At 53.1% G+C, this 25724-nt stretch overlaps 1 protein-coding gene across 1 annotated transcript in view; it reads left to right on the forward strand.

Annotated features, from left to right (window-relative positions):
• Positions 1–628: 628 nt before the first annotated feature.
• The window catches only part of HMGCS2 (3-hydroxy-3-methylglutaryl-CoA synthase 2), a 29754-nt gene continuing 4658 nt past the window's right edge, over positions 629–25724 (forward strand). Inside the window, exons 1-9 of the mRNA XM_050963272.1 lie at positions 629–741; positions 3815–4269; positions 7872–7997; positions 14528–14692; positions 15797–15965; positions 20418–20588; positions 22279–22385; positions 23319–23444; positions 25461–25584. Of these exons, the coding sequence (XP_050819229.1) occupies positions 629–741; positions 3815–4269; positions 7872–7997; positions 14528–14692; positions 15797–15965; positions 20418–20588; positions 22279–22385; positions 23319–23444; positions 25461–25567 (1539 nt within the window). The 3' untranslated portion in view covers positions 25568–25584. The remainder of the gene's footprint in view (positions 742–3814; positions 4270–7871; positions 7998–14527; positions 14693–15796; positions 15966–20417; positions 20589–22278; positions 22386–23318; positions 23445–25460; positions 25585–25724) is intronic.

The raw sequence follows: 25724 nt of genomic DNA on the forward strand, positions 1-25724 counted from the left end.
CTGGAAAAGTGTCTAGCTTTGTCTTTCTCCAGTGACAATTCCCCAGCTGCTGCCCCTGGATCTCTCCACGTGCCAGAGAACGCGCTGGGGAAAGAGCCCCTCTGGCAAACATTCAGCTGGACGAGTTCAAGTTGGGCACCATGAAGCGTGCAGCTTTCATTGGTGTGTCCCACCCCCTGAGGTACCTGACCCTCTGCCAGGTGCTGGGGGAGCTCTTTTTGGGGGGGGAGGGAGAGGGTAACAGGTGCAGATTGGAACCTTCAACGCCCCACCGAGCGTGGGGTGGGCAGGGGTGGTGAGGAGGGAGTTATGGCGAGGGCAGGCCCCATGACGCTTGAGGCAAGCCCTGCAGGGAGATGCAGCACAAGGGACAGAGGTGAGTAGGGCCCTGCGGGAGGCAGTGGTGAGGGAGGCCCCGGGGTCTGTGGGGAAAGGGTGCTCCTGTTTTGTCGTGTTGGCCAGTGTGCTGTGACCTTTGGTTGAGCAATGAGTGAAGTGCACACAGTTCGCTCCCCTGATGAGTGTAGGGAGGGACTTTGCCTGTCCCTGCTGCAGGGAATCAATATAAGTGCTGGTGGGGCAGGGGAAGAGACCTTGCTGCTGCTACTTGCCCATCAGCCTGGAGAAAATGTTCCGCCTCTTCAGTCAAACCAGGCGTTGTTTGCAAGTGAAGCGAGCGCTGCAGAGACAGGAGTGGCCCCTTCGGCCAGCACACCTCACAGCTGCCACACAGCAGGCCAGGTGAGGGGCAGATTGGAAGCTAGGCCTGAGGGTCGGGACATGGGGCACTTTCCTTCGTCCCTGCTGGGAACATGCTCTGGGAATCCTGGCAAGTCAGTTGGGAATGTGTGTGAATAGCTCTCTGCTGGGGAGTGACCTGACCTGCTGTGCTCTGCACTCCAGCGTGAAGGAGGCTTTGGCACTGCCCAGGAATGGGGATCTGACACAATGGCTATTGGGAGCCACACTGAGGTGGCTCTGTGATCTGGGAGAAGGGGGTGCACTGCACAGCTGGTACTGCATTAGGAGGGGATGTGAGCAAGGTGAGGACAGAGCAGTAGTACAAAGGGCCCGGGGTTTGACAATAACAGAGTGGAGGAACATAATCCCAAAGGCAGGTATGCAGGGGGAGGGAGAGCGTTGGGACTCAGTAAGGGTGGAAGACCTGGGCAGGAGGGTGGCAGCTAACTGGACCCAAGTTTGCAATCTGATTAGGCTGCACATGCAAAGCCACCCTGTCCCACATCAGAGAGGGGGGAGTGCCTCTCTCTGCAGCTGTGGTGCAGCTACATCTGGATGCCCCTCTCCACCGGAAAGAGAAAGATGACAATTTTTGGAAGTATTTCAGAGAAGGGCAGCAACAGGCTGGAGTTGAGGGAAAGCTGCCAAGAACAGATTGTGTACGGCTTGGCTCCAGGGTGATGTGATTTGAATAGTAACGTGGAGCACTCGCTGTACAGAGCACTTTGGGCCTGATGCCAAGCCAGTGAAGACAATAGGAGTTTCTCCATGGCCTATGAATTGATCCCTTTTATACATGAACTAATTAGGGTGTAAACAACAGAGCAGGAGAGGACTAGAGAGCTAGGAGTAGTGGTAGGGAATGTAGCAAAGGCAATGTAATGGGATATCAGGAGAGCCATTAGGCCGTGGAATAACACCCCTAGGAGTAGAAGCGAGTCCCCTGAGTTTGGCCATTTAACACACGACTGGCAAGGGAACTGGAGGGAACAATCCCTCAGCAGCTGAGGGAACGGACTACTCAGAGCTGCAGAAAGGCTCGTTCTTCTCCAAGTAGAGCAGGGGTGGCCAACCTGTGGCTCTGGAGTCACATGCCGCTCTTCAGAAGTTAATATGCGGCTCCTTGTATAGACACCAACTCTGGGGCTGGAGCTACAGGCGCCAACTTTCCAGTGTGCCAGGGGGTGCTCACTGCTCAACTCCTGGCTCTGCCACAGGCCCTGCCCCCATTCTACCCCCTCCACCCCCTCCCCTGAGCCTGCCAGGCCATCACTCCTCCCCCACCCCAGCCTCCTGCATGCCACAAAACAGCTGATTGGGAGGTGTGGGGAGGGAGGGGGAGATGCTGATTGGCAGCTGGTGGATGGGAGGCACTGGAAGCAGGGTGCAGGAGCTGATGGGGGGCTGCTAACATGTTACTGTGGCTCTTTGGCAATATACATTGGTAAATTCTGGCTCCTTCTCAGGCTCAGGTTGTCCACCTCTGAAGCAGAGTAACAAACAGAGCTGTTAGTAATAGGGTTGCCAATTTTGGTGGGCTGTATTCCCAGAGATTTCATCACATGACATAATCTTTAATTCCTGGAAACTCCAGGCCAATCTGGGAGGGCTGGCAACCCTAGTTAGCTGTGACTGAAAACAAGGGGTGGTTTAGAATAAAACAAACACTGCCTTGGGGGTTGGGAGGACAGGTTCTATAGCATGCAGATTCCCTTCTGGAGCATGAATCAAAGCAGCTCTGTGCATGTGTGGAGAGGGGCCCCTGCTGTTGTTTTGCAGACATCTGCAAATGGGGACATCTCTGAGACGGGCTGTGTAGTTAACAGAGTGCTGCCCATAAGGAGGCTGCTGTGCCCTGTCTTGGCTCTCCAGCCCGTGTTGATGTCATAAACAGATAGTTAAGGGTTAATGTCTCTTTCACCTGTAAAGGGTTAACAAACCGTGAACCTGGAACACCTGACCAGAGGACCAATCAGGAGACAAAATACTTTCAAATCTCAGTGGAGGGAAGCCTTTGTTTGTTTTTTTGGGGGTCTTGCTTTGTTCTGTCTGGGTTCTGAGAGTGACCAGATGTGCAACCAGGTTTCTTTCCAATCTCTCTGATACAGTCTCTTATATGTTCAGGATAGTAAGTACTAGGCAGATAAGGCGATTTTAGTCTTTTGATTGTTTTCTTTGTTTGCAAATGTGTATTTTGCTGGAAGGATTTTAATTTGTATTTGTGCTGGGGGGAGGCTTCTTTCTAGTGTTTATAAACTGAAAGACCCTGTAACATTTTCCAACTTGATTTTACAGAGACAATTTTTATTTTTTCTTTCTTTTATTAAAAGCTTTTCTTTTTTAAAAGACCTAATTGATTTTTCCCCTTGTTAAGGCTCAAGGGAATTGAGTCTGTACTCACCAGGGAATTGGTGGGAGAAAGGAGGGAAGGGAGGGGGAAGGTGGAATTCCTGTGTTTTAGATTCACGGAGCTTGAATCTGTATTACTGCTTGGTGAGGGGAAAAGAGGAGGGGGGAAGGTGACATTTCTCTCTATTTTTAGATTCAAGGAGTTTGAATCACAGTGATCTCGTAGTGTACCCAGGGACGGGAGGATCTGGGAGGAAGAAAGGAAGGGAGGGGGAATGGTTTATTTCCCTTTGTTGTGAGACCCAAGGAGTTTGGGGTCTTGGGGTCCCCAGAGAAGCTTTTGGGGGGACCAGAGTGTACCAGGCACTGCAAGTCCTGGTTGGTGGCAGTACTACAAGATCTAAGCTGGTAATTAAGCTTAGAGGAATTCATGCTGGTACCCCATCTTTTGGACGCTAAGGTTCAGAGTGGGGGTTATACCATGACAGTTGGGTAAGGATGTGCAATCAGATATCCCCGCTCGTGAGGGTTCTGCTGTCTCCTTTGGGGTCTGTGTTGGGGCAGCGTGTGTTATATGCTGTCACAGTCTCAGGTGTCTGGTATGGCCTCCCCGGCCCACACTAGGTCTGTGTGTGCATGCATGCAGCTGACTGTGCCCCTGAGAGGTTTGTGATCTCGTCCCACTACATGTCAGAGGACGCTCAGCATTCTCCTTCTCTTTCAGTTTCTCCACCGTCTCTGTGGAGCACTTGTCTCGGTCGGACTCATGGCCGAAGGATGTGGGCATTCTTGCGCTTGAGGTTTACTTCCCTTCGCAGTATGTAGAACAAGTGGAGCTGGAGAAGTATGATGGCGTGGAAGCCGGGAAGTACACCCTGGGCCTGGGCCAGAAGCAGATGGGCTTCTGCTCAGCCCAGGAGGACATTAACTCCCTATGCCTGACCGTAGTGCAGCGCCTTGTGGAACGCAGCCGTCTCTCCTGGGACTCCATTGGCCGGCTGGAGGTTGGTACGGAGACCATCATTGACAAGTCCAAGGCCGTCAAGACAGTTCTAATGCAGCTCTTCCAGGACTCGGGGAACACGGACGTTGAAGGCATTGACACCACCAACGCCTGCTATGGAGGCACAGCCTCCCTCTTCAACTCTGTTGACTGGGTGGAGTCCAGCTCCTGGGATGGTAAGTGACATCTAGCTAGCAGGTGCCACTGCTCTGCCCCACGGGGCCCAGCCAGGGCTGCCAGTGAGAGATGGCCAGTGGCAGTAGGGTGGAGTAATGGCTGTCCCAGCTTCACAGTGGTTGATACGCCAAACTGGTGGCCTTCCAGGCTCTGAACTGAGGCCTCAAGGGCAACAGTGTTAAGAAGATAACAGAGGTTTGGTTTAGGGTTGCCAGGTGTCTGATTTTCGACCGGAATGTTGAAAGTCCGGTCGGCGGTGCAGCGGGGCTAAGGCAGGCTCCTTGCGGCTCCCGGAAGTGGTGGCATGTCTGGCCCTTAGGCACAGGGGTGGTGAGGGAGGCACTGCGCGCTGCTCCCATCCTAAGCACCGGCTACACAGCTGCTGGACATGCCGCTGCTTCTGGGAGCTGCCTGAGGTAAGCGCTGCCCGGCGGTAGCCCATAGCCAACACCCCCTCCTGCACCCCAAACCCCTCATCCCTGGCCCCACTGCAAAACTCATATCCTGAGCCAGAGCACTCACCCCCCCCCACACACACCCCAACCCCCACCTCAGCCTGAAACCACCTCCTGGACCCTGAACCCCTCATTTCTGGCTCCACCCCACAGCCCGTATCCTCAGCCAGATCCTCACCCCCTCCCACACCCCAACCTCCTCCCCAGCCCTGAGCCCCCTCCTGAATCCCAAATCCCTTGTTCCTGGCCCTACCCAGAGCCCACACTCCCAGCCAGAGCCCTCACCCCCTCCCACACCTCAGTGCCCTGCCGCAGCCCAGTGAAAATGAGCACGTGAACAAGGGCGGAGGAGAGCGAGCAATGCAGGGAGGGGTGATGGAGTGAGTGGGGGCAGGGCCTTAGAGAAGGAGTGGGACAGGCCCTCAGGGAATGGGCGGGGCAAGGGTGTTCTGTTTTCTGCCATCAGAAAGTTGGCAACCCTAGTTTGGTTACAAATTGGGCAGTGTGCTCTCTGGGCTGGGCCCTCTGTGCTGGAACTGGTGTTTAAATCAGGCTTGATGCTGTGCCTGGCCTCCCTATCTGCCTCCCCATGGCTTCCCCTACAGCAGCCTTGCTGGGAGCCCCCTGAGTGGCTGCTGGGCCTTATCTGGTGCAGCTGCCTCAATAGTTCCCCCGCTGGCTATGTGCAGCATCACAGGAAGGAGGAAAGCTGCTCTGACTACTCCATTGCTGCATTGGAGCCACAGGGAGAGCAGGCTGGGAGCTTGGCAGCACCAGGAGCTCTGAGGAGGGAGGCACAGGAGCTAGCTGCACTCACTGGGGAATCCTCCCCATGGTTGGGGAATCCCCAGCAGGGTGCTTGCCATGAGTTTCTGCTCCCTGGGTGCAGAGCAGCTACTATTATGTAAGGACTTGGGGACTGTCTGCAGAGATCAAAGGTCCAACTCCATCTTGCAGAGGGGATGCCGGCCCGGCCTGCAGCCTCAGAGGGTGAACATAGCATAAAAACATAAGAATGGCCATACTGGGTCAGACCAAAGGTCCATCCAGCCCAGTAGCCTGTCTACTGATAGTGGCCAATGCCAGGTGTTCCAGAGGGAGTGAACGTAACAGGTAATGATCAAGTGATCTCTCTCCTGCCATCCATCTCCACCCTCTGACAAACAGAGGCTAAGGACACCATTCCTTACCCATCCTGGCTAATAGCCATGAATGAACTTAACTTCCATGAATTTATCCAGTTCTCTTTTAAACCCTGTTCTAGTTCTAGCCTTCACAACCTCCTCAGGCAAGGAGTTCCATGGCTTGACTGTGCAATGTGTGAAGATGAACTTCCTTTTATTTATTTAAAAAATGATGCCCATTAATTTCATTTGGTGGCCCCTAGTTCTTTTATTTTGGGAACAAGTAAATAACTTTTCCTTATTCATTTTCTCCACACCACTCATGATTTTATATACTTCTATCATATCCCACCCTTAGTCTCCTCTTTTCCAAGCTAAAAAGTCCCAGCCTCTTTAATCTCTCCTCATATGGGACCTGTTCCAAACCCCTAATCATTTTAGTTGCCCTTTTCTGAACTTTTTCTAGTGCCAGTATATCTTTTTTGAGATGAGGAGACCACATCTATACACAGTATTCAAGATCAGGGTTTACCATGGATTTATATAAGGGCAATAAGATATTCTCCTTCTTATTCTCTATCCCCTTTTCAATGATTCCTAACATCCTGTTTGCTCTTTTGACTGCTGCTGCACACTGCATGGATGTCTTCAGAGAACTATCCATGATGACTCCAAGATCTCTTTCCTGACTCATTGTAGCTAAATTAGCCCCCATCATATTGTATGTATAGTTGGGGTTAATTTTTGCAATGTGCATTACTTTACATTTATCCACATTAAATTTCATTTGCCATTTGGTTGCCCAATCACTTAGTTTTGTGAGATCTTTTTGAAATTCTTCACAGTCTGCTTTGGTCTTAACTATCTTGAGTAGTTTAGTATCATCTGCAAACTTTGCCACCTCACTTTTTACCCCTTTCTCCAGATCATTTATAAGTTGAATAGGATTGTGCGGTAGGGAACAGCAGGCTCTGGCTTCTGTTGCCGTTAAATCGGGGTCAGATGGAAGCAGGGTTGTTCAGTACACATTTTGGTTGCTTTAAGGCAGAGCACACATCCCGAGCAGTGCAATAGCAGGGGATGGGTCGCTCTGTGCTGATTGGGGCCACTTGATGTTTTTTAAGTATGTTCAGCCCTCATGCTGAAACAGTTGAGCCCTGTTGTCTCTAATAATGAGGAAAGTGGCCAAGCTTTAGGCAAGCGGCCCAGCCTCTGCAGTCCCAGAACTCCACAGTCCTGTCTCCATATCCTACCCACTGCCCCCTCTGTGTGAGGTTGATGCACATCTGTGAAAGTATGGCAGCAGGCGACATCTGAAACCGTATCACCATGGCAGTTTGGCCATGCCCCTTTCTGCACCAGGGGCCCTGTAAACGTCTGCTTGGCAGATTGTCTGGGACTTTAAAGGTAACTTTCAAAGCTTTCTTCCCTGCCAAAATTGCACTTGTGTCCTTTTCTTGATTTTTAGGATGTAGAGAGGGCTGGAAAGTGCCAGCTCTGGGCTTCCCTGGTTTGGCTGTAGGACCTCTTGGCTATTTCACAGGATGTCTATTGTTCCTTCTCTCAGGGATGTTGCATATTTAGCAAAGGCTTCCTTCCCCCAACATGTGACTCACTGAAGTGAAGTAGATGCTAACAAAAGCAAACAGGAACTAAACCCTTCGTCTCACCTTGGGTGCCACTTTCTTGACTCCTGTAATGTCCTGACTGGAGGAGTTGTCTGCCAGCATCCCAGGCTTCCTGGCTAGACCACTCTGAATTTCTAACAAGGAGAACAAACAAGGAGGAAGAAACCTTTTTAAATAAAAACTTAAATGTGTCAGACCCCCTTTATCCATCAGAGCATCTATCCCTCAAAGCAAGGCTGTGGTGGTGAAAAGGGCACATGTTCAATTTTGTTTCCCTTGCAGGTCACAAGGGATTTTTCCACCTTTTGGCACAGGGATAAACAGAGATTTAGACTTGTATGTGATTTTTTTCATGTTTATGCCTAACCAATTCTATGTTCTCATCCTGTCCTAGGGCGCTATGCAATGGTGGTCTGTGGTGACATTGCGGTCTATGCCACTGGCAATGCCCGTCCCACGGGAGGGGCAGGAGCTGTAGCGATGCTGGTTGGACCAGAGGCCCCTCTGGTGCTAGAGAGAGGTGGGTACCATTAATATAATGACTTTGTCTTTCCCAGGAGTGTTTGGTGCTTGGCCAGAGCTGGCCAGGTTCTAGGAATAGGCCAGTGTCCGGGGGCAGCTTAGCCGTGGAGACACATGGTCCCAGGTTGTGTGTCTCTGGACATCAATCCTTCCTGAGCCTTGCAGCAATTGGTCTCCTGTGGAATTCATGTTTCAGGATGGGAGAGGGACATGGGGCACTTCATGGCTCTTAATGAGAAGATCAGTAGTGAGTCAGGGCTGTGTTTTTGGTCTGAAGTCAATGGGAGCTGCTGTGTGCCAAGCAACCCACTCACTTGGGTTAATTCATAAGTAGGCACCTAGGAGCCTAATTCTAGGCTCCTGTTTTTCAAAATCTTGGCCACTAAGTCTGTGTATGAAAAGAAAAGCTTGGAGTACCGAGTCCAAGCTGCTGCAGTCTTCTCCATGCAGAGGCGAAGTGTGCAAAGGAGGCCTTTGTGAAAATAAAATGTAAAAGAGGAAAGAACTTCTCAGGTGCAGTCATCTTACATGCCTGATATGTGGCTGCTCAGCACTATTTAAACCTCATGGAAAGAGATATTTGGTGTGATGCCCCGGTGTGTCAGTGCCTCCCTTTGGCAAGACAGGGCATTGCACAAAGTGTGCTTGGATCAGCGGGGCGGTCAGTCCGCTCTTCTTCTCTGACTTTTTCTGTAGTCCTGTTCTGGGATCAAGGGCATTAATTTCCGTCCCTCTGAGGTTTACAGACTTCCCCTTATGCTTGGTGGGGGTTAGCTGGGCTTTGTCCTCAAGGGGTCGAGAACCCCCTTTGGCTGATAAGGGGTAGGTGGGGGAACCCAGGCCCACCCACTCTGCTGGGTCCAGCTCAGGGCCCTGAAGCCAGGCAGGCAGAATTAGTCCTCCACAATTCTCCTGCTATGCCCTGAGCTTCTTCCTATCTCCCTTAGGTCTGTCGGTTTCTGCAGCTTGTGGCTCTGGCCATTTTTTCTCTGGGTCATTGTCATTCCAGGGCAGCCTCTCACTAGCTTCCTGGCAGGACCTTCTGTCCCTGGCCTGCTTGCTCCTCTGGCAGCCACCAACTCCTCTTCTTCGCAGCTCTGTTACTCTCCCAGCTGCTGTGAGGCTGCCGATCAAGGATGATCAGCAGTTCCTCCAGTAACTCCTTGGCTGCCAAGTCCACATGAGGTCTACACACTCCATGACATGATGCAACATCTAACATGGTCTTAAAACTCATTGAGAAGAATTGCTGAATTTCCACAGCCGTTGTCAGCCTCGTGGTTGGCTAAATAAAGAGAGAATGATTGATGGCCCCGCTTCAGTAATATGTGGTGGCACTCGGCCAAACTATGTGTCAAATATAAACGGGCCTGGCTGCACTGAGGACAGTGTAGCTATGTCGCCTTTCACCAGCTGAGACTCTGGCCCTGTGTCTGTGCTTTTCCATCCAGCTAGTATAAGTGTGGTGAAACTTGTGATAAGCACTAGGACTTTCATGGAAACAGAGCACCTGGTTTAGGCAACAAAGGATTTTACTAAGAGGCACTAAATTTGCAAAAACAGATAGTTTTTTTTGGAAGATCTTGACAAATTACAGACTGTGGATACAACTGTCCCCGGCCCAGTACGCATGTGGCTTGACCTAATTAACAACAAAGGACTGGAAGTATACAAGAGATATAAAATTAAATAAAAAGATCCAGAGAAGCTGAGATCTTTCCATAATCTGGCCAACATGACTTATCCAGGAACAGGCTACTTTAGCTGTGCCCATTCCCAAGATTCAACTGTGTTACGGATCAAACACGCCTTTTCCCTGACATTTAGCAAATGGAGCAGGCACTACAAAGCCCTCTGTCGTACCTGTTGCTGGTCAAACTGGGATGAGTCATACAAGAAAACAGAGCAATCTAAGAGTATGGATATCAGACTCCTGCTGCCTGTGCACAGCTCAGGAAGGTTCTTAGCCGCAGGCCCGAAGCAGGCAGCGCAATGCTATATGAACCAGGTCCACCCAGAGGATTCAGGGGGCCTGGGGCAGGGCCGGGTCTTCGGCAGTGGATCTCTCTCGGAGGGAAGGACGCGCCACTAAATTGCCACCGAAGAATGAAGCGGTGGCAGTAGAGCAGCCTAAGTGCCACCAATCGCGGCTTTTTTTTTTCCCCATCACTTGCCATGCTTGCACTCACCAGGCAGTGCCCACTGCCGAAGTGCTGCCAAAAACCTGGAGCGGCTCGTGGGGCCTCTGTGGGGCCCAGGGCCTGGGGCAATTTGCCCCACTTGCCCCCCCCCACAGGCAGCCCTGATATGAACTCAGACTTATGTTGATCTGTGCGAGACCCACTGCCAGCAAACAATACATGTCCTTGTCAGCGATGTAGCCCCAGAGACCACCTGTGTCACAGATACCAGGCTGGGTGGGAGCACTGGTGTCACAGACTCACAGGTCGTACCCACTCTTGGCCCTGTAAAGTTCCTGGGAGGAACCCCCTTCAGTGTGACAGCCCTTCTCAGGGGTCCACTCTCTCTTGGGGGTTAAGCCCCTCCACCTCCTGGAACCGCACCTCTCTGAGCCTTAGCATGCCTGACTCTCACTGTGGGCTCCCTCAGGGAGTCCACTCTCTCCTGAGAAACCCCCCGGCCAGGCCTCCACTCCCAGAGGGAATAATGAAACCCTGTTCTCTAGACTGGAGAGACTCTCAGCCAACGTAAAACAGAAGGGTTTACTGAGCATCTGAACACAACATAGGAAACTCTTAGGGCCTGCAGGCCTGGCTTCCCGCAGCACAGTACATCTAAGTCTCCCCTGCATCCAGGTGGGCTCTGCCTGCTCTCTCCCTCCAGTCCCAAGCCCCCGTGCTTTCCAGCTGGGCATCCAATATCACCGGCTCCCAAGCCCTGCCTCTGTCCTTTGTCTTCTGTTGTGGTAAACAGGGTCGCCTGGGTCTTCTCTCCTCTCAGCCATCCTTTGTTCCCCATTGGCTGGAACTGGCTGTTCAGGTCACCAGGGTCTTCTCTCTGCAGCCCATTGTCCTTCCACTGGCCAGAACTGGTTGTGATTCCCGAGCTGGGCCTCCTGGTCACCAGTCGCTGGGGTATCCTTTCTCTCGCCCATTGGCTTGGGTCCCAAGTTCCGTCGCTTGTCCTCTGTAACAACAAACTCCCTCTCCCATCACCTCGTTAAATCAGTAACACCTAGGGAAACTGAGTCCCATCCCCTCTGCATGCAAACCATTGAAACCCAAGAAAATCCCCCACTTCATCACAGCTGGCTCACTGTCTCTCCCAGCCTGTCTCAGGGCCAGGAACCAGGTGGCACTTCATTTGTCTTCTCTGCAAAGGTCAACGAGGTGCCTCTGATGAAAGGCTTCAGATGACCTTGTCTTACCTGATGCTAGAACCAGGAGCTAATGCTAACCTAGAGCTCACGCTCACAGACAGACTATGGGTTCACTACGCTGACCCTTGTCGGCAATGATAGTGCATGCCCCAGACTTGGTGGCCCGGGGGACATTTGCATCGGAGGCCTTTTCAGCACGCATGTTAAAGCCTAAAGTCCTCACTTGCCGCCATAGGATCTCACAGGCCGTCTCTGGTCCAACCCATACAGTGGGTCACACCCGGGTCTCTGGAGTCAATTCGCTGCTGATCACATCACAGCCTAGTTGCTGGCTGGGCTGGGCCTTCACCTCCGTCAGGCAGCGACCTGGGAGCTGTGAGAGCTCTGACAAGGAATGTGAGCCTGACCTGATCACACAGCCTCTTAGACGCTATCGAATTCCAGCACAGCCGCCTGCCCAGCACAGAATGGGGAGTCAACGAACTAGTGAATTGTCATCCTGATACTTCTGCCTTGACTTCTGACCCACTGTCCCCCATAGGCGCTGACTCTGGGTGCTCCTTGGCTGGAGCACCCACAGGGAAAAATTGGTCGGTGCTCTGTACTCACCGGCAGCTCCCCACCCCTCAACTCAGCTCACCTCTGCCGCCTCTCCTGAGCGTGCCGCGTGCCAGCTTTTTCCCTCTAGCTCCCAGCGCTTGCACTGAGAAACAGCTGTTTCACGTGGCTGGGAGTGAGCAGGGAGGAGGGGGAACGCAGCATGCTCATGGAAGAAGCAGGGCCGGGGTGGGGATTTGGGGAAGGGGTCCAATAGGGGCAAGAGGGGGCAGAGTTGGAGTGGGGACTTTGGGGAAGGGGTTGGAATGGGGGCAGGGCAGGGGCGGGGAAAGGGTGGAGTTGAGGCAGGGGCAGGGAGCGCGAGTTCCTACCAGCGCTGGGGAAAATTGGCGTCTATGTTGTCCCCCCCCCATCCCTGTGTCCCCTCCATCTCCGTCACCCGGCTGTTCTCCACTCTGAGCTGGATGTGGGGTCAGAAACTCAAGTTTGGATGGCAGAAAATGGAGACTGAAGCAGATTGACACACACAACTGCTCCAGGCCTAAACTGAGGCTGTATTACATGCTCCGAACTGTCCTATCCGCCTCCATAGTAGCTGCCCTAAGGAGCTGTCCAGAGTGGTAAACAGCTTTCCCAATCCTGAGGGCCTACAGCCCGCACCAGAGCCCAGCACCAAGGGCTGCAAGGAACCATCATCTTGCTGTGCTGAAAGGTTAATGCCTGTTCAGGACGGCTTCAAAACAGGGGCCTCTCTGCCTGTACCCAGCCACCAGCAGCCCATTCCTGAAGTTCAGCACATTCACTCCTTAGGGAAGATTGGAAACCCTACAGCAGCTTGAATCCACCCAGGCCCTTCCTGGCTAGTGCAGGAGAGTCCTGAGCAAACAGCCTCATTCAGGGAAGGAATCTTCCCTTCCCCACTTCAAACACACAACTGTCCAACCAGCACTGAAGAAACCTTCCCTGGACACATCGGTTCTAGCTGGGCACTATCTAGTATCAGTCTCCCACTCCTGAGCAAGCTCGCAGTCACTAGCCAAAGGACAACTACATGCCCATCTAACTGAAGCTAATATTCCAGGCCTGGCACAATCTGGATTTGGGGCAGGATATGGACCTGAAACTGCTTCAGTTGCATTGCTGGATGAACTCCTGCTGTCAGTGGATACAGGTCAGACATCCAATCTCAGCCTCCTGGGTCTCTCTGCATTCCCCACGGAGAGTTATGAGATGCAGCCGTCCTGCCTATGAGAGGTGATGGGTCCAGGGAGTGCACTAAAATGGTTTAAATCCATCTGGTAGGGACACACTCAAGGGGCAGTGATAGAAAACTGCACTGCTGCCTCTGAACTCATCGCTGGTGGAGTCCCTGGTCCTAGTCAGCATCTACATGCAGCCCCTAGGGGAACTGGTCAGAGGACATAGACTCAAGGACAGCGATATGCAGATGACACACCTCTCTGCCTCTCCTTCACCACGTACAATCACACCATTATCATCAGGATGGCCAGTGGCAGCCAGAAGCAGCACTTTGAGGAGTTTGCAGCCATGGTCAGTTCAGTCCATAGCTTAGGAGCCTCCTGAATTCCTCGCTGACGCTGAGCTCTCATGTGGCAGAGTCCATGAGTAACACTTTCTGCTACCTCCAGCTGGCTGGGGGTCTCTGCCCCACCCTGGCAGATGACCTGGCCTCAGCTGAACACAACTTCGTCACCTCTCGGCTGGGCTGCAGCAGTGTGGTATACCTGGCCATGAAACTGGCAGCACATAGCTCAAGTTTCCTAATTTAGCATGGGGCAGCACATCTCCTCAGCAACATGGGATGCCATGGGCCCAGCAAAACCATCCTCTGCCCCCCATGCCAGCTTCCGATAGAATATTGAGTTCACTGCCTCAGTCCTTACCTTCCAGGTGCTCAATCCCTGCCTCGGCCCAGGTCATCTAAGAGGGACTAAAGTTCCAGGATGAGGGTTCAACAACTTTGCACCTCAGGCACAATGGACCTCTCTACTATAAGGGAAAAGCGTGTGTGTGTGTGTGTGTGACCGAGCTTTCTTGAGGTCTGGGCTGGAATGAACTCCCCTAGGAATGCAGAACCATCCCAACCTTCACCACCTTCCCTTCCCAATGCCCAGCACATTTCTTTGATCTGCCTTCTCTGTTATAAGCACAGAGCAGCATGTACATATTTATATAAAAGCACTCCAAGCGCTCTGCCACACAGAATTTCCCCTCTAGAGGGAGGCTAAGAGAAAGTGGACCACACATGCCAGATGTTAGTCATGTTGCGTTATGCATTACTGGAAGGTGCTCAGATACTACACAGACAGGGGTGGTACAGGAATCTACCTACCTTCCCAGTATACCCAGAGAAGGTTCTTTTCATAGAAAATATCTCAAATATGAAGGCTATAGGATGAGGTCAGAGCAGGAAGAGGAGGTGGAAAAGTGGCTCATGAAATGAATGAATTTTGTGAATTTTATGAGGTGAAATTTTTTTTGTAAAGAGCTGGGGTGGGTTTTGGCTAAGAGGTTCGTTGCAGGTGGGGGGCTGGTATGGAGAGGATTTGAGGTTCTGTTCCCCTGCTGTCTCCAACACACAATGGTGAGTCTGTTTTCTCTCCTCCAAGGTGTTCGGGGAACCCACATGGAACATGTATATGATTTCTACAAACCAGACCTCGCTTCAGAGTATCCCATGGTGGATGGGAAACTCTCTATCCAGTGCTATTTCCGGGCCCTGGATCAATGCTATTCTGTCTACCGCAAGAAAATCCAGAGCCAGTGGCAGAAAGGTACAGAGCCTACGAGTGAAGTGGGAAATCTCGTGTGTGCCATAGGTTAGACAAACACCTGTCAGGGATGGTCTAGGTTTCCTTGGTCCTGTCTCAGTGCAGGGGGTTGGACTAGATGGTCACTTCCAGCTGGACATTTCTATTATTCTGTGTCAGCGGGGGTACCTGCTCCTCTGCCTCTGTGGGACTCACAATCTGTCTCTCTGCCCCCCTTTGTTGTGTCTGTCTACCCCACCCCAACCCAGGTTGTAGGGCCTGTGGATTTCTGGGTAAGAGGACAGAAGGGCCATAGACTGGACGGGGCCAAGAGTGATGGGAATGCAGTGGTGGGGATAGGAGGTGGAGACACCAGAAGTCCATGAACCTGTAATTGGTTGGCCTCTGACCTGGCTGGTAGACAAAGTGGTGGGAGAGCCGTTGAAAAGAGGCTGGTTAATGCGGTGTCAGGGGCCAGGTGTGGCTGGGTGATAAGACAGGCAGCACATTTTTAAATGGTGGGTGCTGTTTCCTCCATCTGAGGAGAGTTTAAATCCTTTTAAAACCCGTGTTTCCCTGCTGTGACCCATCCAGGGCTCTGTGCCTGGGGGGCTTGCAGGTGGCAGCATGCCAGAGCCATGAGGGCGTTCCCGATTGGAGGAAGGCGTGAGCGCCTGGCTGTGTGGACATGGGCTGAATAGCCATTGTAACCAGCCCGCTGCCCCAGAACTGCCAGGCTGAGCCCAGGCAGCGACAGCCGGGTCTGCAGCACCCGTGGTTTGCTGGATCGAGAGAGCCCTTCCAGCTCCAGGGGCCAGTCCCTTTTCAAGGTAGCGCCTGTGCAGGAAGGGTGAGACTCTGCGCCAGAGAGCTATGAGGGACTCTCCTGCCCTAATTTAGTAAAGGGTGAATATATCTCCCCATATTGTCCCCATTTCTGGCATCCGTGGGGTTGTTGGTGTCTCCTTATGCAGCATGGGAAGGCTGTGGGTCTCTTCCCCACCCACCCATCCCATTGCCCTGTGTGGGGTAGATCTATGGGTCTTTGCCTTCAGTGCTGCGGCTTTCTGTGCAGAGTGGAGTTGATGGGTCTCTAATGGGTGTCTTCCGTCTCCTGTTCTGCTGCAGTGGGGGTGGACAAACCTTTTACCCTGGAAGACTTCCAGTTCATGATCTTCCACACGCCCTTCTGCAAACTGGTGCAGAAGTCTGTGGGGCGAATGATGCTCAACGACTTCCTAGCAGCTCCCAACCCTGACACGCAGAGCGGCCTCTACAAAGGGCTGCAGGCCTTCAGGTGGGTGAGCGCTACGGAACAGGAGTGGCCTCTGCCAGCGGTGTGAGAATCTCTGAGCTGCTAACATCCATGGAGGGACAATTCTGTTAGTGGGGCTGCAGGAAATTGGAGCAGGGTCCACACATCTGTGGCACATCCCCCATAGGGACTCTGCAGAGACAGATCTTTTTCAATGTCTGTTGATAACAATATCCAGTTTTTAGTTAGCACTTGTCTTCTGCAGAGCAGTTCAGCAGTATTCTCCCAATTTTACAGATGGGAAAACTGAGGCCCCAAAAGGGAAAGTGACTTAACCAGCAGGCCAGTGGCAGGGCCAGGAATAGAACCCAGTCCTCTGAGTTCCAGTCTCATGCTTCAGCCACTAGGCCACACTAGGAGCATCTTGGTGGGGCCTGTTTTTTCCTTGGAGCGCTGTGGATGCTCAGGGAGAGGTTATTGTGGGAGGATGTTTGGGGTGAGTGTGTGATTTCCTTAGCAAGGGTGCTAGGTGATGGGAATGCGAAGGGTGTCCTGGCAGGGTGATGGGCATCAGGGTACATGTTACCCCTCTGGCAGGGGCTGATGCATTATGGCAGGCAGCATTTTGGTGTGAGGGTCTGTGGGCACTTGGCTCTGTAAGCTGTGGAGGCTGGTACATGGAGGGTGGGGCTGGGGCAAGGTCGCATGAGAGCTGCAGGCATTCAGAGGGGGGTGAGCCCTGTAGCAGGGGATGCCTGTGGTCAGGCGGAACATGGCTCTCTGCTGTTTGCTGTGTCAAGGTTTTGGGGAGCGCTGAGTGCATTTTGGCCACTATGGGTGTGACCACAGAGCCAGAGTCAGTGGACAAGAATGTAGCAGCAGCACTGAGAGATCACCATTTATGGACCAGGACCCCACTGTGCCAGGTGCCGCACAGACATGGAACAAAGAGCTGTTCCAAAGAGTTTCCAGTCTAAGTATGAGACAAAGGACAAGAGGCAGACACAGTCAGGGGAGCAGAAGGAGACAGTGAGACGGTGATGGTCAGTATGGCGGGCAGGGGTCTCAGCACTCCAACTGCCTAGCCACGCCGGGTGTTTTGCAGGCATTGTGGCAAATTGGCTGGATCGCAAACAGGATTAAATGATTCTTTGGGAGGTGCTTCTCTACTGAGAGACGAGGATTGTTACTGAAGAGCTAAGGATTGTTGTTTGCCGGGGAAGCAACGGTAGCAACTCAGTAATGAAGCCTGAGCAGAGCTGTGCACTGAAAGCATGGATTCAACCTTTTCATTATGAATGAAAATAAAGCAGTTCCTCCCATCCCTGGAGCAGCTGCTCTCTGAGAGCTGAATGAACTTTCAGAGAATTTACACGGCACTCTATTAGTTTAAGAATCACATTTCTTAAAGGAGGTATTTTTAATTTTATACCAGACTTTTTTGCCCCTAATAATCTCAGTAACAGAAGAACACCGACTCTTCAAATTTACCTTGGAGTTTAAATGCCCTGGAATCTTGTGCACAGGCTCCAGTGTATAGACTTTAAGGCCAGGAGGGACAATGGTGATCATTTAGTCTGATCTCCTGCACGCGGCAGGCCACAGAACCTCACCCACCCGCTCATGTAACAGACCTCTAGCCTCTGGCTGAGTTACTGAAGTTCTCAGATCATGGTTTAAAGACTTCAGGTTATAGGGAATCCACCATCTACACTAGTTTAAACCTGCAAGAGACCCGTGACCCACGCTGCAGAGGAAGGCAAATAATTGGATTCATGATCATTTCCCCCCATCATTCTTCATAACTGAAGGTTTCTCCTTCCGCAGAGGCTGAAGGTAGGGTGACCAGGTAGCAAGTGTGAAAAATCAGGATGAGGGGTGGGAAATGGGCAACTATATAAGACAAAGCCCCAAATATCGGAACTGTCCCTATAAAATTGGGATATCTGGTCACCCTAGTTGAAGGTTAGAGGTCTACTAGAGAAGTCCACGAACTGCCCTTTTTCAAAATGTCTGCTATCTCCTACTGTCCTCAGTAGGACTGAAGTGCCTCCAACGCCTCACATCCTGGGGGAGCGCCATCTTCCCTGAGTGCCGCCATAGTTTCAGTCCTATTGAGAACAAATGGAGGTGGGAGCCATTTTGAAATGGGGCAAATTCTTTGTGACAGTCTTTCAGTTATGAAAAATAGAGACAAAACATGGCCATCAATCTAAATAGCTTTTCAAAAACTGCCCATTGCACCAGCTCTGTTCAACAGAGAGGTCAGATTTTGGGGGTGGGAGCTAGGGTGTTTGTGTGTTTGTGCAGGGTATGTGTATGTGCAGCTGAGACACCCCAATCTCACAAAAGGGATGCCAAAAATGGAAAAAAACAACAATAGGGCTTTTAAAGAGACAAGGTGGGGGATGTGATACCTTTTGGAAGCTGGTCCAATAAACGATATGACTTCACCACCTTGTCTCTCTAATATCCTGGGACTGACACAGCTAGAAGGACCCTACATGCCTTTTAAAATCAGTTTAACCTTAGATATCTGAGTCAATAAACATGAAAAAGCCTCAATCATACTTGTGTGATCTGACAGTTCAGGGCAATTACACCCGTATTCCCCTTCTGTGGTCCAGCCAGGGCACCCACTCTCAGGCTTCTTGCTCCCCAGCTGTCACCTCTCCGGGGTGGAGACGTGTTTCTCTCCCTCCTGACTGGAGTCTTTTCTGACTGCACCATTCCCTGCTTACACTGTGAATCCCCCAGCAAGCCAGACGGCCTAAGCACACCTGCTTTGTTTGTCTTCTCAGAGGTTCTGAACAGTGTAATTGTTCACAGCTGAGTTACTGCCTACCTTTTTCTAAGCAAGCACATTTATTATTAAGATAAAAGTGTTACAGAGAAAACATTGCAAACAATAAAGGAACCTACACTCAAGCTAATAAGCTCACCAGAGATCACCCCCTGTCTCTACCAAGGGTTCTACCAGGCAAACAGTCATTCAAGCCCCTCCAAGTGGCTTCTCTATGGTTATAAGTCCATAACCACCTTGGCTGAAAACAAGTCCATCGGTGAGTGCCTCTTTTATCCAACTGGGGCCTCTCATCTTGTCCTTCTATAACAGGTGATCTGCAGACAGTGGGTTACTTCTGAGGGCACAGTTAAGAGAGGGGCCAGAGATGAGAAGTTGCCTCACTCCACAAGTATTTCCTGGGAAACCTACTCAACTAAAAGTTCAGCCTTGTCTGGCCCATTGTTTCAAAGAGTCCCTTGAAGATCAGAACGCTGCCAGGGTTTGCATTAGTCCCGGCTCCCTCCTAGAGATGTTTCAGACAATCCTCCAGGAATACATGAATATTTGCATTTTTAATACAGTGAACTCCTAAAATGCTTCAACGCAACTCAGTCAAGCTTGGCTAGGATATGTAGGTAATTGCCACATGTGTCACCTACGGTTCTTGTATCACCAGCACGGGGCAGAGTTAAGGTTTTTGCTGATGCAGAGAGATTTAGTTCCGCTGTTAAAATAACACATTCAAGTGCAGCCTGTGTCCAAGGGATCACTGTCTGGGGAGAGGCCAAGACGGGGCAGAGTTCAGGCTGTTTGGGTGCCTAGCTGCATTTCCAGACCGTAATGTGTTTGGATTTGTTTGACTTTACCCTTCCTTCTGAATTTCCTGGGTTTGGGAGAATGCCACCATCCCAACTGCATTTCACCCCAAGTGATGGGTCTGCACTCCCAGCCTTGATGGAATTGTTTGCTGTCTGGGAGCTGTACTAGTGCTACGGCAGGTGAGATTTCCCATGGGGCCATGACCTCGTGGGGCATAGAGGTGTCCCTAGAGAGCCTGTGGGCGTTTGCAGTGGCTCAGATTTCCATGGGGGGATGGTAGCTGTTTGGTAAATGACAATTCTGTGTCGGGGTATTGAGGTTTCTCTAATGCCAGCTGCAGGCGTCTCCCCAGATAACACTGAGTGCTCCTTGCTGCTCTGCATCCCTACTGAGTGACTGGCATGAGGCTGTCCAGGTCCTTGTCTGACAAAGGCATGATGAGCGTCATGTCGCCCAGCTCGATTGTTAAAAATGAAAACACAAAGCGGGTATGGGAGCAGCAGCTGTTTGAGGGGCTCAAGACTTTCTAGCCGGGCTCCGGGGAGTGTGAGATTTCGCTAGCTGGAGCCATGGTCCATCAGGCAGGTGAGATTCTCTTCCGGGGGCTGTGACTGTCCAGGAAGGGGAGCAGTTCCCCAGTAGGGACTGTGCAAATTCAAGCAGGGTGCAATATGAGTAGACAGGGCTGCAGGACTTCAGGCCGGCGGCACTTCCCTAGCAGATATTTGCAGAGCTGCCAGCCATTGACCCTTGCTGCTATCCATATGGCTCGCTGTGGGGAGATGGATTGCCAGAGGGGATTCGTGCTGGGCAACTGGTGCATTTTCCCAGCGCAGTTGGTCCTCCCGGTTGTTTAACCCACCAGTGAACCTCCTCCTCCCTCTTCCCAGGGGGGTGAAGCTGGAAGACACCTACTCCGACAAGGATGTGGAGAAGGCCTTTCAGAAAGCTAGCCTGGAAATGTTCAGCCAGAAAACCAAGCCCTCGCTGCTCCTCTCCTCTCGCAACGGCAACATGTACACCCCGTCCATGTACGGCTGCCTCGCCTCCCTCCTCGCACAGTGAGTGCCAGCTCCAACCACCCCTTTCCACCAAGCCCTGCCCCACCCCTGTGTGCCCAGGCCTTGGGACTCCCACAGCCCAGCAGAGAACAAGTCAGGGGGTTGGGCACAAAACTGACTTGCAGTTGGCATCTGAGCCTGCAGCCTTTGTGCTGAGCAGTAGTTACTCCTCATCTAAAGGGCCTTTCTCAGTTACTGAGCCACGATGGGGGGAGTCTGACAGAAGAGCTGTGATTTTTCCAGGACTAGTCTCTGCCTGAGGTTCCATTTTTTTAAAAAACTGGATCAAAAATGATTTAGCCACTTGGGTACCAAAGCTCTGTGCATGTGTGTGCATGTGAGTGGTTAGGCTTGTGTGTGCACATGTGGATGTATTTGTGCGTGTGAGTGGGCAGTTGTGTGGTGTGTGTGTGCATGTGCACCTAAGCGGGTGGCTGCATATGTGTGCATGCATGCAAACAGGCAGGTGTGTGTGTGAGCATGTGTGCATGTTTGAGAGCAGCGGGGGGGGGTGTATGCTCAGTCGTGCATGTGTGTCGATGGGCACATGGTTGAGTGGGTATGTGTGTGTATGAGGGGGGTGTTGCCTTTGCCATTATAAAATATTTGTTCTTACAACCTTCTCCTGACCCGCAGTTACTCCCCAGCAGGAGGGCTTGGCATGAAAAGGGGGCACATTCCAGGTTGCACAGTGACCTTTTCTCTGCCATGATCGGTCTGTGGGTTTTTCCCTTTCAGTGCTTCACTTTGCAACATTAAAAGTCTTTTTATTTCGTTCCATGCATAGAGTTGCCTTTTCACCAAACCCAGTGTGTGTTAGAGGCAGAAGGGAAAGAAAAGACTCAGCCGCTCTCGGGGTGGGGTAGACCCTGCTCCTGCAGGTGGGCCCTCGTGCACTCCAAGGATGATAGTGCTAACTGTGCTTTGCAGAGCCTGCCTGTGCGTGTCCCTTAGTACACATTCTTCCCCACAACTCCTAGTTCTGCCCAAGACACAGCAGCGTCCCCTGGTCTCCCTGCTCTCAGCAGGGACTGCCATGCACACTAATGCTCCCTGTGTGCTGCTCATCTAGCCGCTGGTTTTCCTGTCACACCCATCACCAGGGTATCTTGGCTCCTGGTGCATGCTCTTCCCGCTGCTGTCTCGAGGCATGTCTGAACTTGATCCTTCTAGGCCCCACGTCAGGGAGCCTGCTGGTATGGAAAGCCTGGAGACAGTTTCTCCCCGCAATAGCTGGAGATCTGATGTCCGGGCTGCTCAGACACAGGTGATGCTCCCTTACCTCACTAGTCATCACCAAATCAGCCCGCAGTGGTGCCCACTCGCAACTTCAAACCCTGCTTCTGTTCCTCACCTGGACCCCACAGACCTTAACGCCAGCAACAGAAGCAGGAGGCAAAACTCTCCTGCCTGCTTCCTGGGGTTGCCTGCTGTCACGCAGGGGGATTGTTTCTATTTTAGGGAGGTACAGCCTAGGTTTAGCCCGGGGGCCATTTCTGGTTGCCCCCCACTGATTTAAAATAAAATCTCTGATTTCCAGCATGTCCCAGGTCAGAGTAGCTCACCTACAGCCCACACACTGCCCCTGGGACATCAGTTTGCCAGGCCGTGTAGGTAGCTCCCAGGATTTGGGGCCTCTGGCCTTTAGCACAGATGTTCTCCACTGACAGCTTGGTTTGAATTGCCACAGATACTCTGCTCAGCAGCTAGCTGGCTCCAGGATTGGGGCATTCTCCTATGGCTCGGGGTTGGCTGCAAGCTTGTTTTCCATGCGTGTCTCGAAGGATGCTGCCCCAGGTGAGTCCCTTCCTATTCGCTCCCCTCGCTCGTCAGCCATCGGATGCCTTAGGTGGCAGTGATGGCTGTGGAGGCTCATCCTGCCTGCTCTGGCCTGGGGACGAGGCTTCAGTTCCCACCCCAGCCCTCATCCTGGGGAGCTCCTGAGCCCCCAGCCCAGGCGTGGTTGTAAATATCCTGAGTACAGGAGCAGACAGTGCAAGGTGCGGGGTGGAGAGTGGGCCTGGACAACCCCCCACGGAGCTGTGTACTGGCTGCAAAGACCAGACTCTGCTGCTGCTGGGGTTAGCAGAGGGAGTCTGAGGGTTGTTGCTTGGAGGTTCCATGTTGAACAGGTTTTGGGGGGTTGCCTTCCAGTGAGTGGTAGTAAAGGGGGACCCTGGAACTGCCACAGCAAACCCGACCAAGGATGCAGCCAGTCTTGACTGTGACAGCGGCCACCACCCGCTGCTCCAGAGGCAGGTGCACGAACCCGGGGCAAGGGGGGGCAGTTAGGGGGTTGCTTGCCCATAGGGTGTGTGTCTGTGAGTTTATTCTGAGCCCCTCAGTGGCTGACTGAGATTGGAATGTAACCTGAATCACAGTGTGACTGCAGAAAGCCCTAGGGACACTGTCCATGCTGGACTCCCACCCTCATCCTGAGCTGGGTGCTGAGATTGGAGCTCAGGCCACCATACAGTGGGGTGAGGTGAGATTCATTAGGGATTCTTTGTTGGCTTCTGAATGGCTTTGCCCACCTGGGGAAGGAGGCAGATGGTGTACAGGGCCTGTGGTGACAGCCTTGGCCTGCAGGGGGAATTACCTGGACACCAGTCTCCTGCAGGGGAGCTGCGACCTGATGGGGCAGTGTTCATTGGTTAAGGATCCCTTGGGCACCCTCAGCTTCCCTGGCCCTGACTGGCCCTCTCTCTCACCAGGCTTTCTCTTTGCCAGGTTCCCCCCTGGATAAGCTGGTCTCCAGCCTCTCCGACCTGCAGACTCGCCTGGATGCCCGAAAGCGTGTCCCCCCAGAGGAGTTTGCAGAGATCATGAAGCAGAGAGAGGAAAGCCATCACCTGGGTGAGGGAGCACAGTTAGAGGGCCCAGCGGCCAGCTGCAGCCAGCAATCTGGTGCTGACACCTCAGTGGGGCTGGACTTCCTAATGTTGGGTCCCTAAATCCACGTGTAGGCACCTCAGAAAGAGGCCTGATTTTCAGTCATGCTGAGCACCTCCAGCTCCTCTCAAAGAGGGGGGTGGGAGTGGAGGAGGGTGCGGATCGGGCCCATGACCCCTGTCCATGGCAACTATTACTGGGAAGCCCTTGCTGCTGCTTGGGGGTAGTGAATCCAAGTGGAGTCTGCATGGTGGCCAGCCAGGAAACAACACTGCACGTCAGTGAGCTGGGGCAGCTGGAAGTCACTGGCAGACAATACACATGGAACCACACATGGTCCCCTCTAGGGACATGCCTGAAAACCCTTGGAGTACCAGGAAACAGGGCCGACTCTAGGTTTTTTGCTGCTCCAAGCAAAAAAAAATTTTGGCTGCTCCCCAAGCCAGCCCTGGGCTCTCCCCCCACGCCAGTGCCCTCCCCCACCCACACTCCCTGCCACCCCAGCCCTGGGCTCTCTCTCTCCCCCCCCACCAACACCCCCTGCTGCCCAGCCCTGGGATCTCCCCCCGCACCGCACCCCCTGCCACCCCAGGCCTGGGCTCCCCCAACCAGTGTTGACTCTGCCCGCTCCCCCCTTGCGTTCAGTCGGTCCGGTGCTGGCAAGGTCAGGTAAGCAGCGGGACTCCTGGGCTGCACCTCTGCCCAAGGTCCTTTCAGCCAGGGCTCTCACCTCCAGGGTCGGCTGGGACCTGGGAGGGCAGAGCTGGGGGACCGCTGGGGCAGGGTAGCCCCGGAGGGACCCGAGCCCCAGAGAGTGGGACGCAGGCCCCACAGGGCAGCGCACCTCCTTCTATGGTCCTGGTGCTGCTGCTGCTGCTCCTGGCCACGCTGCTGCAGTCCCTGGGCAACTCGGGCTGCTTTGCCCAGCCCCAGCTGCGGTGCTGGGGGGCAGCCACCCTGCAGCACCTGCAGGCGGCTCCGTGTGCCCCATGGGTGGCCCCCAGCCTGTGTGCCCTCTACTTGGAGCCTGCCCTGCCCAGCCAAAAGGTGTGGCACTGCTCCCCCAGAGCGTGAACCACAGCAGCCCCAGGGAGCCCCCGTGCACTGCCAGGGCCAGCTCTAGGCTTTTGCCGCCTGAATTGGGGCTGGGGGAAAGATGTCCGGAATGCCACCCCTGAAAATGTGCTGCCCCAAGCACGTGCTTGGTTTGCTGTTGCCTAGAGCTGGTTCTGCCAGGAAAAGGGCAGGTGTCTCTTTGCCCAGCCTGGCATCTGATTCAGTGTCCCCGGCACGCTGGAGAAATTCCTACTGATATCCTAATTCTGCAGTAGACATTGGCCCCCTTGTTAAACCACCGTGAACAGCTGGACACATACATCCCCTCGTTAATTACCTGGCAATGCTCCCTTACCACTGGCCCTCCTTCTTCTTTTGATTCCGTACAAACTAAGTCCAAGGAAACAAGGTCTCTTCTGCCTGGGTACCCTTTTTCCCTGCTGGGGGAGCATGGGACTCCCACCTCTCCCACAGCCACTGAGTGGAGGTGCTGGCCAAGGCTCTGGAGGATCATTTGGGGCCCTCACCTGCTGGGAGCCCCACTGAGTTCAGATGTGCTGCATCCATCACCTAGTGTCTGTGCTGGAGAGCTGGCTGGCTGGAGCTTTCTGGAGTCAGTCTGGCCAGGCAAGAGCGCCTTCCAGCTCCCCAGTAGTGTATTTTCAGGCAACGGGGGCCAGCAGCTGGAGCCCAGGCCTGGAAGTCAGGAGACCTGGCAGCTGTTCCCAGTTGTAGCTTTCAGATCACCTCATCCCAGCCAGGGCTGCGCTGGGAGCCTGCAGGGAGATCCAGACCTCAGGGTGACACTTCCAGCAGCTGCCCCTCTCCCTGTGGCAATGCTGCCAGGTTGCTTACAGCCCCAGCACAAAGGGATCCTGCCCCACAGCTGCAGCACCCATGCTTCAATCCCGTTCCTCTCTGCAGTGAACCACACTCCCCAGGGCTCTAAGGACGACCTGTTCCCTGGCACCTGGTACCTGGAGCGAGTTGATGACAAACATCGTCGGCAGTATGCCAGGAGGCAATTCTAGGGGGGACAGGCTGCCAGGTAAGTCTAAATCCTCCTTGGAGGCCTGGTGATCACAAGGCAAGCAAAGGCAGATGGGGAGATGGATGAGTGGAGTTGTTGCCGACACAAAGTGCCCAAGGGGGGCAACAGCGGGGTTCGTTGCCCGGTGTACTTTGCGC

The sequence above is a fragment of the Gopherus flavomarginatus genome, chromosome 7 (genome assembly GCF_025201925.1).
Source record: "Gopherus flavomarginatus isolate rGopFla2 chromosome 7, rGopFla2.mat.asm, whole genome shotgun sequence".
NCBI lineage: Eukaryota > Metazoa > Chordata > Testudines > Testudinidae > Gopherus > Gopherus flavomarginatus.